Source organism: Nannospalax galili, unplaced genomic scaffold (genome assembly GCF_000622305.1).
Source record: "Nannospalax galili isolate Female #2095 unplaced genomic scaffold, S.galili_v1.0 scaffold505, whole genome shotgun sequence".
Taxonomy (NCBI): Eukaryota; Metazoa; Chordata; class Mammalia; order Rodentia; family Spalacidae; genus Nannospalax; species Nannospalax galili.
This window is the reverse complement of record NW_008352327.1, coordinates 27937-45465: the sequence shown is the minus strand read 5'-3', so window position 1 is coordinate 45465 and position 17529 is coordinate 27937. Positions and strand designations below refer to the sequence as shown.

At 40.0% G+C, this 17529-nt stretch overlaps 1 protein-coding gene across 1 annotated transcript in view; it reads left to right on the top strand.

Annotated features, from left to right (window-relative positions):
- The window catches only part of Slmap (sarcolemma associated protein), a gene marked incomplete at its 3' end in the record, with an annotated part of 92077 nt that overhangs the window by 51979 nt on the left and 22569 nt on the right, over positions 1-17529 (top strand). Inside the window, exon 2 of the mRNA XM_008849301.2 lies at positions 10358-10505. Within this exon, the coding sequence (XP_008847523.1) occupies positions 10358-10505 (148 nt within the window). The remainder of the gene's footprint in view (positions 1-10357; positions 10506-17529) is intronic.

The following is a 17529-nucleotide window of genomic DNA, read 5'->3' as shown; positions in this document are numbered from 1 at the left end:
GGGGCTCTCATTGTACTCCTCTAGAGGACTATTGGTATTTGGTGGGGATGTTATTTTGGTTTTTCATATTATTATTTTGTCTCTGTGATTTTGACATGTGAACTTCTTTTGTAGTTTCTGATTCTTGTGTGAGACTCAGGCCTTCAAGTTTAGGTCTGGTTCTTTTTGTGTGGTTTACTTTTTGGGCAATGAAAGCTGGTTCATCTAAGCTTCTGGTTCTCTCTTTTGATTTTATATTGGAGTGGCTGGGTTGCTTTCGTCTTCAGGAGTTCCCCCCGAGGCCCCATTCAGGTGAGGGGCTGATGTTTTCAAACTTTCTCCTAAGGTCTGGATCCCTCCAGGAAAGATTTTGGCCTCAGGAATTTGGGGGTTGGACTGGCCTGGGAGTCTGGCCCAGGAAAGATGCTGGTCTAGGGCAGCTGGTGGCCACGCCACTGAGAGATGGAAAGGCATATGGGGCCCGAAGAGGCCCCAAGGCCCCCCTGGGTACTGCACTGAGGAGCTGGGTTGGTCTGGTTGCAAAGGATCAGGAAGAGGAAAGTTCAGCTCCAGAGTCCCAGAAAGAGGCTGTGGGGTGGTGCAGGCCCAGAGAAGCGGAGGGATGGGAGGATGAATAAGGCTGAGGGAGTCAAGGCATTGAGGGGGCAATGGAGTTACCCTGGAGAGAGGCCTGTGTGTAGGAGAGAGGCCTGAGGCGGCTCCTGCAGGCCCAGGGAAGCAGAGGGAGGTGAGGGCGGGGCCAGGCCCAGAAGCAGTGCTCCTGGGGCCCAGAGAAGGCACCAAGTTGGTCTGGATGCAAAGGATCTGGGAACAGTATTGGTTCCCCAGGTGTCTGGGACCCTAAGACAAAAAATGGGGCAGGGCCCAAAATCGGAGGAGAGAACGGCAGTGGAGATGGGAGGGTGAATGGGGCTGGAGGAGTCACGGCAGGGAGGGCACAGTGGGCTTAAACCCTGGAGAGAGGCCTGCCAGCAGGAGAGAGCACAACCCGCAGTTTTAATAAAGCGGTGCTTTACAATGGTGAGCCTCATGGCAGATAGGAGGTGACTCTAGAGGTTGATTCCCCTGGCTCCAGCATATCATTTTGAGATGACAGGGTTAGTCCCTCTCCCTGTGGGCTTTACTGCCTGAGCCTAGCATCTTGTTTTCTGAACTTTTCTGTTTGTCACAGTCCAGCCCTCCTGTTCTCTGTGACTGTCTCCCACTGTTTCACCTTGGGGCTGTGTTAGGTTGAATTCAGCCTGCCTGACTTATGGCTGTTATTTGTTCTCAGGCCATCCACCTCTCTTAAGGTGGTGTAGGCAACATAGCCCTGGGAGACATGAGTGGTGACAAAATTGAGCAACTCTGCTGTGACTGAAACTCTGAAACCGGATTTGAGGCATGTGAGAACTGTGGGTAGGCCTGAGAGCCTGTTTTCACCAGGGCTGTTTGCTAACTTACAGTTGAAAGAAAGCAGCTTCTACTTCCCCTGCCCTCATCATCAAGCCCTTGCCTTTTCTTGTTGAGTCATGTCTGTTTCTCAGCTCTTTTCAGCCAGCTGTCCTATTACTTTCTGATTTTTCAGATGGTCTTCCCTCCTTGTAATGTTTATTTTTTTGTAATCCTGACTTTTTTCATTCACTGTGTTACACGCAGGTGGCTTTTAATCTGCATTTTTAACCAGAGGTTTGTGTTTTTACTCTTTTACCACTGTTATGCTTTCACAGATGCTTTTTCATGTTGAGGAAGCTACCTTTGTTTTTTTAGAAAAATTATTTTTATTTTATTTGTATGAGTGTATTGCCTTCGTGTATGTGAGTGCACTGTGTCATGCTGTGGAGGTCAGAAGAGGACTTCGGATTCCCCTGGAGTTAAGGACGGTTCATAGCTGCCATGTGGGTGCTGGAAATTGAACCCTGGTCCTCTGCAAGAGCAGTCAGAGCTCTTAACCTCTGAGCCATCTCTCCAGCCCTGGAAGCTACCTTCTAATCCTACTTTTCTGAGTGTCTTTATCATGAGTGGACACTGCATTCTGTTAAATGCCTTTCTGCATAAATTGAGATGATTTTATGTGGTTTCCCTTTATACTAATGAGGCATATAACATTGATTAACTTTCTTTAGTTGTACCAGTTAGGGTAATAAACCACACTTTTCAAGCAGTATCAGATACATTTCTAGCGTGGGTGAGTTCTACTTTGTCCTTCATGTTACTTTCAGAGAGGTTAAAATACACGATAATTTGTGATTAAGGTCTGCTCTGCTCCCTCTGGAGCCAGGTACCAAGGTCCTGTACTGGGAATGCATGTTGTCTTCCAGATTTCTGCTCTTCTGGAGAGGAGGTAGGACAAGGGTAAGTAAGACCACAAAGCTGCCTCATTGTTTTTAAATTTCCTTTTTTGTTAAAGAACTCATTAAAAGTTTTTTTTAAGTTAGCATTTATTATAGTGAGCTTCTTCATGACATTTTCATACATGTTTATCATTTACTTTGCTCATATTTGCCTGCTATTTACCCTTCTCTTGCTGATCCCTTTCCTTTCCCCAAACAGTGCCCTTTCTGAGGTCATGTCTCTTATATGTATATATGTGTGTGTGTGTGTGTGTGTGAAATACATATGAGTGTGTACACACATACACACCCCTCTAGTTTCTGCATGAGAGAGAAATGTAGTATTTCTCCCTTCATTACTCTCTCTTGTTCCCCCTTCTCTCTTTAGACCTTTGTCACCCCATAGTCATCTTTCTCCTTTCACATGTTTCATGTATACACACACATACATATATGTAAATCTAGATTCCACATCTGAGAGAAAACATGCAACGTTTGTCTGAATCTGGCTTATTTTGCTTCAAGTTGCCTTGTTTTTGAATCAGTGTTTCCTTGCTTGCTCTAAGTCTGAATATTTTCCAGAGTCCTATCTATCATAGTTGATTGTGAAGGTTTTTAAATTTTTTCATATTTCTGTGTGTGGACTGATGTTTCAAATTGCCTGCTAGCCTAGCATTTTGCTGATGTCATTCGTTTATTTATGTCTTTGTGATTTTATAAAATTGCTCCCTTTTACTTTTCACTTCTCGTTAGGCATTATTTATTGTACTTACTCTTGTGTTCCCTGTAGTTTGTGTTCATTTCTGGAATGAATTTTTCCTATTTCTTTTTTGGAGTTCTCCCATCTTTTCTAGAGGTTTTTTATTTTGGTGTTTGTTTTGTTTTTACAGTTGTGATTATATGATTGTCTTATGTCTTCAACTACTTTCCTAATGTCTCTTAGCTTGTTTTCTGGTTCACAGAACTCCCTCTTCTGTTTTTGTAAATACTCAAGAACAGGATGACTTTCTTTTCTGTCCCCCTCCCCTTTTTTCCTAGACCTTTTCTTTTATTGTCCCCGTCTTTCTCAATTTTGGTTCCACTTCCAGCAGCTTTCCTTCACGGAGTTGCCTTGTCTTAGAAGGCAGTTTGCCTGGAGGTTGGTTTCAAGCATTTCCATAGGGCATTCTTTTTCCCAGAGTGGTAGAGCCTGGCTTAGCACAAGAAAGGCTCTGGGTTCAATTGGGAACTAAACTTGTACAGGGTTCCTGGATTGAGCTAAATGCTTCCATTTTCAGCTTCTCTTCCCCATTGACCTTCAAGATGGTCAAGTCCCTGAACAGCTAGTAATGACTTTGTCATTCTCATGTCATTCTCAGGTCCCTCAAGTCCCCTGATACTTGCTCATGTACAGGTATCGATGCCATGTGGCTCTGTTTCCCTATTCACTTTTGTTTTGCTGTCCATGTGGGTATTATGCCCATCTAACCTTATTGTAAATACTGTCCATGGGAGTTTGTGTTTTTCTTACTCTGATTTTAGGTGATGATTAAGGTAGATTAAATATATATTTTGCAATATCTGCAGTCTATATAGGATTACTCTATAGTCATGATTTAAAAACTTTGCTATGGGCTGGAGAGATGGCTCAGAGGTGTTAAGAGCTCTTGCTGTTCTTCCAGAGGACCTGAGTTCAGTTCCCAGCACCATGTTTGGGGGCAAACAGCCACTTACAACTCCAGCTCCAGGGGATCTAACACCCTCCTCTTGCCTCCAGGGTACACACATGCACATGTACACACACACAAACACATAAATAAATAAAAATACATTTTATTGGTATTTTGGTGTGATGCCATAGTTCAGTTGGTAGAGTGCTCGTCAACTACATGCGAAGTGCTGGGTTTGATTCCTAGTACTGCATAAAGCACTGTAGTGGTGCAAGGTGGTCAAAATCCTTACTCCAGAGGTGAAGGATCAGAAGTTCAATCTTGTCTTTGGCTAGTAACAAGTTTGAGGCCAGCCTGGTATATGTGAGACTTGGTCTTGGGGAACAAACAAAGTTTTCTTGTATAGAGTTAGAATTTATGGTGCTCTGTTACGTGTATTATGCTATGTTTGTGTTTTGTTTTAAAGCTTCAGCTCACTTTTTGATACTTGAATATTACAAATTCTTTCAACATAGAAAAGGTTAGAAAGAACCAGTGTATCATTATAGTAGGAATGAAAGTATTTGCAGGTTAAATATTTCTCATTGAAAGTAATGTGCAGTGCATGTATTTGTGGAATAAACTTAATCTACAGAAGGAACTTTCTGAAGTCAGAGAATGCAGCCTATTTAGTAATGCTGTGATTGTGCATTGATACTAGTCAGCAAGAGATCAGGAAAAGTGACTACTGGGGCAGAAACACCTTTCAGTTAAGAATCACCATCGAACCAGGGCTGGTGGTGCACACCTTTGATCCTAGCACTCAGGAGGCAGAAGCAGGTGGATCTCTGTGAGTTCCAAGCCAGCCTTGTTTACACAGCGAGTTCCAGGACAGCTGGGGCCACGGAAGACACTGTCTCAAAAAGACACCCCCCTCCCCCCCAAAAGAGTTGCCATCAGTTCCTGATTTGGGAGAGCTTAAAGTTCACTTGGGAAAGCAAGGAGTTCATTGAAGAACTAAAGTCTGAAAACAGTGAAAATACTTTCATTGAACTTGAGTCATAAGCCACAGGATTTTTTATAAACTTAGGGCTCTTTATACACCTGTTGAACATCAGTGTGAGCATCTGGTGGCTAGTATAACTATCAGAACTGCCAAGGTATTCCTTAGGCTACCCATAAAGAATGAGAAATAAGTAAATCTGCCTGAGCCAAATTCAGTTTTTAGCAGTAATCAAAACCAATTTCTTTTAAGGTGGACAAAAAGCACAAAGGAGAAGAATATTTGTAGTTTGAAAATGACAAAGGGCCAGATAACGTACCTGTTTTCCATGAAAGCATCCGGTAACTGTTAGCATAGCTTCTTTCAGTTCTTTGCAAGCAAGTTGACATCATTATACCTTTAGTTACCTAACCTGACAGTAAATATAGTAATTTCTATCCAGCATAGGCTTAATTTTATAGAGGTGCAGAATTAATATTTTTAATGTCAGTTTTTCAAAACAGCTGTCTTAGTTTCTTATCTGGATGCTATGATAAAATACACTGACAAAAACATCTTAAGGGAGAGTTTATTTTAGCTCACAGTTCCAGGTTACAGTCCATCATGGCTAGGAAATCAAGGTCTCATGAGCTTAAAGCATCAGGCTATGGAAGAGGAGATCAGTGAGCGCATGCATGCATGCTAGAGCTCAACTTGCTTTCTCCACTTACACAGTCCAGGTTCTGCTCACTCACAATTAAGATGGGTCTTCTTGCATCAATTAACATGATTAAGACAAGCCCTCACAGGTATGCCAGCATGCCAATCTAATCTAGACCATCCTTCCATTGAGACTCCCTTTCCAGGGGATTTCAGATCCTCCCAACTTGACAATTGAAACCAAACATTATGCAGTTAAGGGCAGATATTTCTGCAAGAAACTCAGTTCAATCTAAATATGTACAAACATGGAATCAGAGGAGGTATGAGTGGAATTTAGTGTGTTTGAGAGGGGTAAGGTTCAAGGACAAGGGACTGATCTCAGAGAGGGAACTGGGATCCATATCGCATAGGACTGACTCTATAGGCTACAGTAGAAAAGACTTTTGTTTATTTTATTCTAAGGTATTTGATTATTTTATTCCAAGGCTATTATATTGAGAGCAAAGGAAAAAAGAGCAATTAATGTAATGATATATTCAGGTTAAGTGGAGCACACCAAAGATAGCTTACTGTGCTTTGGAAAATGATACAGTAATGTCAGCATGAGAAGAACATGGGTTAATACTTTTTTTTTTTTTAAATTATACTTTTAGAGCTAGAATCTACAAACTTCATGTTGATATATATATATATATATTTTTTTTCCAACTAAGTTTACTAGACAGCTTTAAACCTTGTTTCATGTCCTCTATTTTTTCTTTTACATTTTACGCTAAAAGAGTGGAATCCACTGGATTAACTTAATTTACTGATAGGTCACTACTTAAAGTAAACCAAACTCCAGTTATGGCCATGTATCCTAAGGTTATATGAAAAATAACAAAGCAACAATACCCCAACTACTTTATATAACAAGTTCTAATGTAGAAAAAAAATCTGTGAATAAACGTTCCTCCTGAAAAGTATTGCCTATGCTCATCTCCCTGGTGTGAAAAGTTAAGCCATGTAAATTTCAAATGGACTTGTAAAATGTCAACAGAATTTTATTAATGGCCTGTAATTAAGTTTGCAGACCTAGATAGTCAACAATTGATCTGATGTGAAGTTTTGAGCAGAATAAGTTGTTTATAGACAGTATGGTTGCCATTAAATTGTCATCTAGGAATTAAAGAAATATCATTTTTACATTTTCTGCAAATTGGTTAGCCTTTGATGTGATTAATGTTGAAAAACTACTTATGGTATGGGTAAAGGATAAATGAAACATGAAAATCAATGTGAAGTAATGTGGAAAATATCCTATTTTTGAGTGTTTGTGTGTTACTTCTGTAACCTTTGGAAAGATATTTAACTTGTTTAACTCTCACATTTCTTATTTATATATGAAAGTGTATCATGGCCTTAAAAAAAACCTAAAACACTAATTCTTGAGATAAGGTCTCATTATATAGCTCAAACTGGCCTTGAGCTATACAGCTACTACTGTATAGCCCAGGCTAGTGCCAAACTTGAGATCCTCCTGAGTGCTGGAATTAGAAGTGTGGGCTACCATGCCTACACTAAAATTCACCTTTTTCCTATTCTTTATTTTGTTTTAAAGATTGATTTTTTTTTTAAAAAAATTTATGTATGTGTATCAATGCTCGCATGTATGTATGTGTACTACGTGCATGCCTTGTGCCCACAGAGGCCAGAACAAGGTGTTGGATCCCCTGGAATTGGAATTACAAGTGGTTGTGAGTCTTCTGATGTGGGTCCTGGGACTGAATTGAACCTGGTTCCTCTAAAAGAGTAGCAGCAAGTGCTCTTAACTGGTGGGCCATCTCTCCATCTCTAAAATTCACCTTTTAAAGTATACATTTTACTAAAGGCCTTTTGGAAAAACCACATGAAAACTTAATACTGTAGAAGTTGTCCAAAATATAAACATATACATATTAAAAAAAGAGTTTAAATGGCACTACTCTATAATGTGGAGACAATATTCCAAGTAGACGCCCCATTCTAGCAAATGAAAACCCCAGTACCAGGAATGAGTTACTTTTCTTTGAGGTGTTGACCAGTGGGATCCCAAAGACCCCCAAACATTACAGGCTATTGCCACTGATTTTGGTTACCCTTCATAAGTTGATGATAAGACAACACATACTTGAGTCATAAATCATGGAGAGATCAAGCAGGTACTGACCTGGAAGCTTCATCCCTACTGGCTAGCTTTCACAATGCTGGAAGGTACTATGCATACTACTGGAGAAAGAGAAAAGTAATAGAAAGAGAAAAGTAATAATCAGTCTTACCCAGCTGTGAACCCTGTGAACTACGATAACAATTGGCCTGACAAGATAGGCTTACTAGTGTAATAGTGGCAGGAATGCTATGGGAGTCACCAACCGCCCTCTGCTTGGATTTAAGGACCTCTTCACAAGATGGAACTCTTACCTGGCACCATTATTGGGGCCAAGAACCTGTGGTTATATGGATCATAGGTCCTAGGAGAGAACCTACTACTAATAGTATACTAAATGGACATAGTATTAAAATGACTTCTAATGACCTATTACCCATAGATTAGTGAATCAGAACCTTCTTACAGTAGAAGGCAATTAACACAGAGACCCACAACTGGTCAATATGTAGAGACTAAAGGACTTCATTGTGCTCAGTCCTATATCATAATCCTGCCCCGACAGCTCAGGGATCTTTGTGGAAGAGGAGGGGTAGAAAGATTGTAAGGTAGTGAATGATTAGAAGGAAACAGTGTTTCCCAGACAGCAGGATGGTTGCAGTTGTGTCAGCATGGATAAAACCTGCTGAAACCAGACAAAATCCCAGCACGGACTAGGGAGGTGGGCACAAAGTCCTACCCCTTATCTAAGGAGCTATTTATTAGCATTTGATAGCTGCCAGAAGAGGAAGAGTAAGTTTTCTTCAAGGGGGTGACCCATACCTCAGGAAATGTTCCCTACCCAAGAGTATTGGGGCAGCATAAATTGGACTCTAGAGGGAAAAAACGAACATGAGAAATTGGGTGGGTAGGGAGTTGGTGCATCTGGGAGGAAAGAGGGAAGAGGAGAATATGATCAAAATACATTGTATGAAATTCTCAAAGAATTAATAAAAATATTTAAAAAATATACAGTTTAGTAGCTTTTAGTAATTCATGGAATTATGCAACTATTGTCTTTAGCTTTTTGTTTTCTCATCATTCCCAGAGGAAATCTTGTGCTACCCAGCCACCCTGCCACCTTAGTTTCTTGCAGCCACTGATGTAACTTTGTCTTTATGGGTTTGCATTTTTACCACTGAGCCATCTCTCCAGCCCCATATTTTTTAAAATACATTTTTAAACTCTTAATTCATTTAACATATATGAATGTTCTGCTTAAGTGTTTCTAAGTGTACCTGTGTAAGTGCAATGCCTGTGGAGGCCAGAAAAAGGCATGGGATCCCCTGGAACTGTAGTTGTGGTCAGTTGTTAGTCTCCATGTGGGTGCTGGGAACCTGGGTCTTCTGCAAGAGCAGCCAGTGTTCTTAACTTCTGAGCCATTTCCTCAACCCCAGATTTTGCATATTTTGTGTTTTATGTAAATGTATTAATATAATATGGTCTTTTGTGAGTTGTGCTGCTCCCTCACCTTCTCCTGTTACAATTGTGTCAGCATGCACAAGCCTGCTCAAACCAGACAAAATCCCAGTATGGACTGGGGAGATGGGCACAAAGTCCCGTCCCCCCTCCCTCCTGTCTAAGGAGCTATTATTAGCATTTGATACCTATACAATTTCATGTTCCCCCCCCCCCACCCCAGAGTCCAAGTTTTGCAATTTATTGACCCCAGGGCCTTGGGCATGCTAGCAAGCACTTTGTCACTGAACTACTTCCCAACCCACATTTATCTTCCTCCTTTTTTTTTTTTTTTTTTTGAGACAGGACCTCTCCAATCTTAAACTCATAATCCTCCTGTTTCAGTCTTCTGAATGCTGAGTTTACAGGCACATGCCATCACACCTAGTCCTCACTGTCTTCTTTTACATTCTATAAGTTCATTCAGGTTAAGGTGTATGTCAGTAAGTACTTCATTCCTTTGTATTGCCAAATAGATACCTGGTATATAAATATATTTGTTTATCTATTCATCAGTTGATGGACATTAGGGTTGTTCTCATTTTTTTGACTATTTTATCAGTGCTGCTTGGAACATTTGTATGCAAGTTTTTGTGAAGATATGTTTTCAACTTTTAAAAAAATATTTTATTATTTTTATTTTATGTGTCTGAGTGTTTCGCCTGCACGAATTTAAGTGCACCATGTGTGTGCAGTGCCTACAGAGGCCAGAAGAGGGTGTTGGGTCCCCTAAAACTGGAGTTACAGATGGTTGTTAGCTGCCATGTAGGTGCTGGGAATTGAACCTTGGTTCTCTGGAAGAACAATCAGCGCTCTTAACCACTGAACCATCCCTCCAGCTGTTTTCAGCTATTTTGGATAAATACCTAGGAGTGTAGTGGGTGGGTCGTATTCTAACTTTATGTTTAACATTTTTAGGGCACGACAAACTGTTTCATATAATAGTTCCAGCAGATGTCCAGTAGGATTTTAAGCCATTCAGCTTTAGGGCTTTATTTCCATTTGTGTTGTATTTTAACTGAAATTAGTAGTTTGAGTTGATGGGGGAAAGTGTACCTGAACTAGTTAGTAAAGTTGAGAGTCCTTGTTTAAAGGTAAGATTGGATTTATCACTCTTAATCTTTTGCTTCTTTTTTTTTTTTCTTTTCAGTTTTATCTCCAAGACACTAAAAGTAGTAATGGCACCTTTATAAACAGCCAGAGATTGAGTCGAGGCTCTGAAGAAAGTCCACCATGTGAAATTCTTTCTGGTGACATTATCCAGTTTGGGGTAGATGTGACAGAGAATACACGGAAAGGTATGAATATGGATCTGTTTTTCTTGCTGTTTTTATAAATTTATTTATTTTTTGTTATTTAATGTTATAAAACATTACATGCTTATACCAGCTGTTTAAATATAGCAATATGGATATATACAGCAAAAAATTTAAACGTTATACACTTCCCTTCTGCTCTGTTCTTCTAAAATTTGAAGTTATAAAATGTTAGTTAATAATTTCTTTATCATGTTATGAAAACATAGGGAGCTTTCCTAGCTTGTCATTTAGAGCCACTTAGCTGCAGTGACTCATACCTAGCTAAAATGGACTTAAAGCATGGGGTGGTATTTATTAATAGCAAGACATACTGAGAAGTCTGGAGACGGTTTGCTTAGCTGACTTAATAATATAATAGAAGCTCAATCATAAAAGCACAAGGGAAAGTATTTGGGGAGCACAAGGAGACCAGTAGGAGGAATAGAGGACGAGTAATGGGCAAATATGATCCAAGGGTAGTGATTGACACACACACACACACACACACACACACACACACACACACATGTACACACACGTGTGTGCATATAAAAATGATAATAATAAAACTCATTTTTTGTATCCTAACTAAATTATTTAAAATGTAATGAAGGCTGAGCATGGTGGTGCACGCCTTTAATCCCAGCACTGGGGAGGCAGAGGCAGGTGGATCTCTGTGAGTTCGAGGCCAGCCTGGTCTACATAGTGAGTTCCAGGCCAGGTAGGGTTACAGGGAGACCCTGTCTCAAAAAGACAAAAATAAATAAATGAAAAGTAATGAGCTAGATATGGTGGCACATACCTGTAATCCCAGTACTCAGGAGACAAAAGCAGATGGAGATCTGTGAGTTTAAGGCCAGATTGGGCTATATAGTGAGTTCAGCCTTGCCTTAAAAAAAAAAAAAAAAAAAAAAAAGATCGCCAAATGTTTTACCCTAAAAATACATAATTGGGATTCTAAGGTCTTAACTGTCCTTTTGTTCTGCTATCCTCAACATGTTGTTGTTTTCTTATGCTTTTATGAATCTCATGGTCAGAGGGTGATAGCTGCAGCCCCACACATCATTTTCCTCACACCAGTAATCCAAGCAAAAAGAACGAGATGATGACAAAGTGCCTTCTTATGTCTTTTTTTTTGGTTTAAAAGTCAATTTTTCTGAAACTGCTCTAAGCATGTATTTCCCTATGCATTACTAGTCTCATGAATAGGTCACATACATAGTTACTTGCAGCTACACGAAATTACTTGACAAAAGAAAACAAGGAAATCTATGATTGATATAGATCAATTTTGATTAATCTCTTTAGATTGTGTATACATTGTTATCCTAAACAAAATAAGAGTTTTGTTAGCAAAGAAGAGAGGAGAAGCTGTGGAAGCAGGCAGACTGAATGCGAGTCTGAGGCTTCATGTGCTGTGGTCTTGGACAGTAGATCAGACTACTTTCAGAGCTAAATAATGGAGACTGGTCTTTTTTTTTTTTTTTTTTTAAAGTACTAACTTGTTTTATTTTATGTGTACATGTGTATTGCCTGTGTATATAGGTAAGTGCACTGACAGAAGAGGCTGTCGGATCCCCTGGAACTGGAGTTATGGACAGTTGTTAGCTGCCATGTGGGTGCTGGGATTTGAACCCGGGTCTTCTGAAAGAACAGCCAGTGTTCTTAACTGCTGAGCCATCTCTCCAGCCCTGTCTTTTATAATTCTGAAGATTCTTGGCTCTACCTAGTTCACTGTCTACTCTCTGATCATAGATTTTATGACTGACTCATAAAATTAATCCACTTTTGGTTACAAACCAAAAGAGGGAAGTTACACTTTATTAGTTTAGTAGAGGCAGTGGAGCAAAGATTTGGCAAGTTTCTCCTTTTCTGAACAAGGTCTGATCTGGTGAGACACTAGTTCATAAGATTTTGATGCTTTGCACAGTAGAGTGCAATTGGTGGTGAGGCTTGTACTTTTCTGGTGTCAATATTTGTGGACACATTTCTGTATAAACTTGCACTAGAGTTGCAGTAGTAATTATAGTTTTACTAGATTTAAAAGATTTTCTCCTCAGTGAGTTATGTTTTGATACTTAAATTTGGTAGGACCAAAACTGTAGGAATTTCCATTTTCAGTTGTAAAGTAAAGGTGGAATTTTGATGTAAAGTGTTGACTACTCCTTTGTAAGAGAACTCAGCTCACGTGTGATCACAGTGAGAACATCAGTGTTGGGTAGTCCTGTATCTGCTGTTGCCATAGTGTGCTTAAGCATAAGTAGATGCAGCCCCAAGTGTAAGTAACCCACAGAGAAGAGAATTTGATTACATTGTATTTGCTTCAAGGAATTTCTTCTACTGCTTGACTTAGGTATTAATTGATTTTAAAAATGAGATTATCAGAAAATTTTAGGAAGTGCTTAGTTAAGCTAAACTAAGCTAAACAAAGCCTTTAATGTGCTGGCATATATGCAGATATGTAGGGAGTTGGCCACTACAGAGCACAGCTTGCAGCTCTTTCCAAGTTTCTTTGTACTCTTCTTTCCTACCTGTGTCTGAAGGATACTTTTAGAAAAAGCTAAGAGGATGGCCCTGAGATTATGAATACAGTATTATTTCTGCAACATTGCATTCCTGCAGGCTTTTTTGGAATATTCATTGATCTTCTATGCCAATTTAAGAAATCAGAAAGTTTCTTTGTCATTTAAAATGTTATGCTTTCGATATTTATTGTTGTTATAAAGCTTATTTGTGCTTGAGGGTGTTAGGGTTATAGGCAAGTACCGCTATCCTTGGTACTATAACTGCTCTTTGTCACACACTAATGCAGTAACTGTATCTTGCACGTTTGGACCAGTAGTTCTGTGAAGGTAACTTGTAACTCTAAATATGCCACCATCCTAGGTTCTCTTCATTCGCATTCTCATTCATTCATTCTCATTCTCCCCCCGCCCCCCGTCTCTCCCTTTTTCTTTCTCTCCTGACAAAGGGCCTGTGTTGGGAAACAAGCGCAATTATATTGTCTGATTTTTCTGTTCCAGCTACACTGAATTAAATTCATTTCTTATAATAAACCTTGTATTTTCAGACCTTAAACCTGTTGCAGCATATGTTTTTTCCTATGCCTAGAAATCTTTCTTTTCTTTTCTTTCTTTTTTTTTTTTTTTTTTTTTTTGAAACGGTCTCTCTGTAGCCCCATGGCCTGAACTCACTACATAGACCAGGGTGGACTTGAAGTCACAGAGATCCACCTGCTGGGGTTAAAGGTTGTGTGCTACCATGCCCGGCTAGAAATCTTTCTTTATTGCACAGGGCTAGATGAGGTGCCACCCCCATATTTCTTTTGTACCCTGGGCTCTTTTATACATTTACCTTACTTTGATAGACTCAGAGTTGTATAGGAATAGTAATTGTGTCCCTCTTTGTAGAATGCTCACATTCAACCTGACACTTGTTTAAATGAATTTTTAAATGTTCCGTGAATTTTCATCTACAATTTTATAAAAAGTCTTTTAAAAAAAAGTTTGTGTGTGTGAGTGAGTGAGTGAGTGTGCAGGTTCATGTATGCCATGTTGACTGTTTAAGTCAGAGAACAGCTCACAGGAGTTGGTTCTCTCCTTCCACCTTGTGGGATTTGGGGATTGGACTTAGATCATCAGGCCTGTGTGCAGGTCCTCTACCCACTGAGTCATCTTGTGACCCTCATTTTACAAAAGTTCTTTTTCCCATCTCAACAAAGACGATGGCAACCTTCCTCTCAAACCTCAGAGGCATAATGTAAAGACTGCAATTTGGAAGCCTCATTACTCAATACCCATTTTATTCTGTCTTCTTGCTATCTGTTCTTAACTTAAGCTTTTTTTTTTTTTTCTCCATTAACTTAAAAAGCAGCAACTATGATCTTCCTATCTATCTTAATGGGTTGTGGAACAGTGCTTAATGTGGACATTGTGCTGTGACATTCTGTATGAACATTGAAAAAGTGTTTATAAAGTGCTCTGTTCAAGGCCATGCACTATATTATTACCAAAGCCCTTGCTATTCATTTGTGTTTATCATTAAATTTGCTTCTTTTTCTTAGTACTTTCAACTCTAGGGTCCTCTGTCCATTGGAACCCATCATTAGGTGATTCAGCTGTTCTGTTTACAACTTCCACTTCTAACCGCTATGAGAAACCATAATGCTGACTGAGTACAGAGTATGCTAACTCTACCAGCTTAACTAATGTCTGATGCCATGATAGTCTTCTTTTGTTCTGCTTTCAGATTGTGCTGGATAGCTTTAGTGCCAACTTGACACACCTGGGTTGGGGGAGCCTCAATTGGGGAATTGCCTCTATTGGACTGGCCTGTGGCCATGTCTGAGGGCATCTTCTTGATGAGTGATGTGGGAGGGCCCAGCCCACTGTGGGTAGTGCCACCCCTGGGCAGGCGGGCCTGTGTTGCATAAGAAAGCAGGCTGAGCAGAGGCCAGGGGAGCAAGCCAGTAAGCAGCGTCCCTCCATGGCCAGTGTGCCAGCTCCTGCTTCCAGGTTTCTGCCCTGAGTTCCTACCTTGGGCTCCCTAATGAACTGTGACCTGGGAGTTGTAAGCTGAATAAACCCTTTCCTCCCCAAGTTGGTAGTGGTCAGAGTATTTTGTCACAGCAATGAAGAACAAACTAGGACACAGATGGATTTTCAAACTTGATTGTGGACCAGAATTACTGCAGAACTTTATAAAATTACACATGCCTGGATCCCACTTTTCACTATTTCAAGGGAACATTGCTAGTTGTAGAACCTGCTGTTCTGCATGTAGCTGGTTTTAAGAACCCTACTTAAGTCAGTTGCTAGCATCAACTGATTTGAATGTATGCTTTCCCTTTCAACTCCCAGATTTTCTTTCTGAGCCTTGTCTTCTATCAACATGCTGTCTCTGAATCTGTATTTCCATCTGTTACTCTGTCCTCTTGAATGCCTTCTTGTCACCTTTTGTTGTTTCAGATAAGGTCTGAATATGTAGTCCAGGTTGGCCAAGAACTCACAGTCCTCTTCTCTTGCCTCAGTCTCCTCAGTGCTAGAGTTCTAGTCAAGCACCACTATGCCCGATTTCCTGCTATCATCTTAGTTGTTACTTTATACAAAGCTTAATTTTCTCTTCCTAACTAATCTTTGTAAACTGTTTCATCCTTTCCCAAAAAAGCTTAGCATCGCTGCCATATTTTCTAAACTCTGTCTTCATTACTTGTCGCAGTCATGTTTTCTAGACCATTTATCCCCTTTTCCTGTTCTTTCCTGTCTTTCCTATTGTTACCCTAGAGTGCTATAGCTCCGAACCTCTGGCTACTGTACTCTGCCAACCACCTTCCTCCAGGATATTCACTTATTACAACTGAATGCCTTTTCCCAACTTTTATATCTCAGCCCTTGGGAGTTGAGGCAGGAGGATGCAGGAGTTTGAGACCAGCCTGTGCTGTATACTGAGACTCTATCTCAAAAACAAAAAACAAAAGAAACCGATTGAATTCAGACTTTTGATTTTTCAGTACTTCTTTTTGGATCTTAGCACTGTCATGCTGTTTATCAAAGAGGTGATCTCAAGAAAGTTACTTTGGAATCTTTGCCCTTAGTCAGTTTATTTGTAAAACAGATCACAGAAGTAGCTATTTACATGGTTTGTCATAAAATTAACATGCACAGTGTTTTTATTGGGGCCTGGAACACAGAGGCCCTTGAAATGTACATTTTTGGCTTATCTACAATTTATTCCATTTGCCCTCCTTCTCTGTGTTTTCACTTTTTTTTTTAATGGGGAAAAATGTGTATTTAGGATAAGGCAACTGGATTGCTTAGATGATCCCAATTTGGTTGGCAACATTCAAAGTATAATAATCAGGAGCCAGGCGAACATAGGCCTTCTTCTGTCCATCAAGCCTGATGGGGCATTGACTTTGGCCACATCATTACTGTAGTTTCTTCACAGCCTGTTTGATCTGGTGCTTGTTGGCCTTGACCTGCACAGTGAACACAAGTGTGTTTTCTTCTCTCTTCTTCTGCTGACTCAGTGGTCAGTGGGAACTTGATGATGGCATAGTGGTCAAATTTATTTTCGGGGGGTGGGGCCCTCTTACAAGGGTGTTTGGGCTGCCTCCCAGGCCTCTGGAAGGTGTGTGACATGCAGATCTTCTTTCTGTGGCTGTGGACACCTTCCAACACTGCCGCCTTGACTTTCAGTGCCTTCACTTTGGCTTCTGCTTTGGGAGAGGCATGGAGCTTCCTTCTTTGCTCTCTCATTTCTTTATTCCCGTGTTTTCTCTAGTTTTCATTTCCAGCTTTCTAATCCTGCTCCATTTTTGTTCATTCTTTTCAATTCTATTTTTTTTCATAAAGCCTTTCCTTATTCTTGTTCATTCCCAATTTCCATATTGGTTTCAAGGTTTTTTTTTTTGAGGTTTTTTTTTTTTTTTTTTTTTTTTTTTTGTTTTTTTAAATGCTGGAACTCACTATATAGACCAGGCTGGCCTTGAACTCACAGAGATCCACCTGCCTCTGCCTCCCGAGTGCTGGGATTAAAGGCGTATGCCACCACGCCCAGCTCAGTTTCTAGTTTTTATAGCACCTATGACACCTCCCTTTGTTATTAGTCTATGTAATTTTGATTTGTTCTTCCTTTCTTGAAATTGCCTTCTTTAAATATGTTTTATTTTTTTGAATTTTATTTTATGTGTCTGAACGTATTACCTGCATGCATGTAAGTGTACCCATGTCATGCACTGCCCCTGGAGGTCAGAAGAGGGTTTCAGATCCCCCAGAACTAGAGTTAATATACAATTTTTAGCTGCCATGTGGGTGCTGGAAACTGAACCCAGGTCCTCTTCAAGAACAGATGATGCTCTTAACCACTGAGCCATCTTTCCAGCTCTTGAAATCTCTTTAAAGACAGAGACCTAGTCATAATTGTCTTGGTTTTCAACATCATTCCCAACAGTACTGCTTTGTAGTCAGCAAGTTCTCAGTGAATATTTATTGAGCAAGTAGGTAAATCTAGAGAACTACTGTAT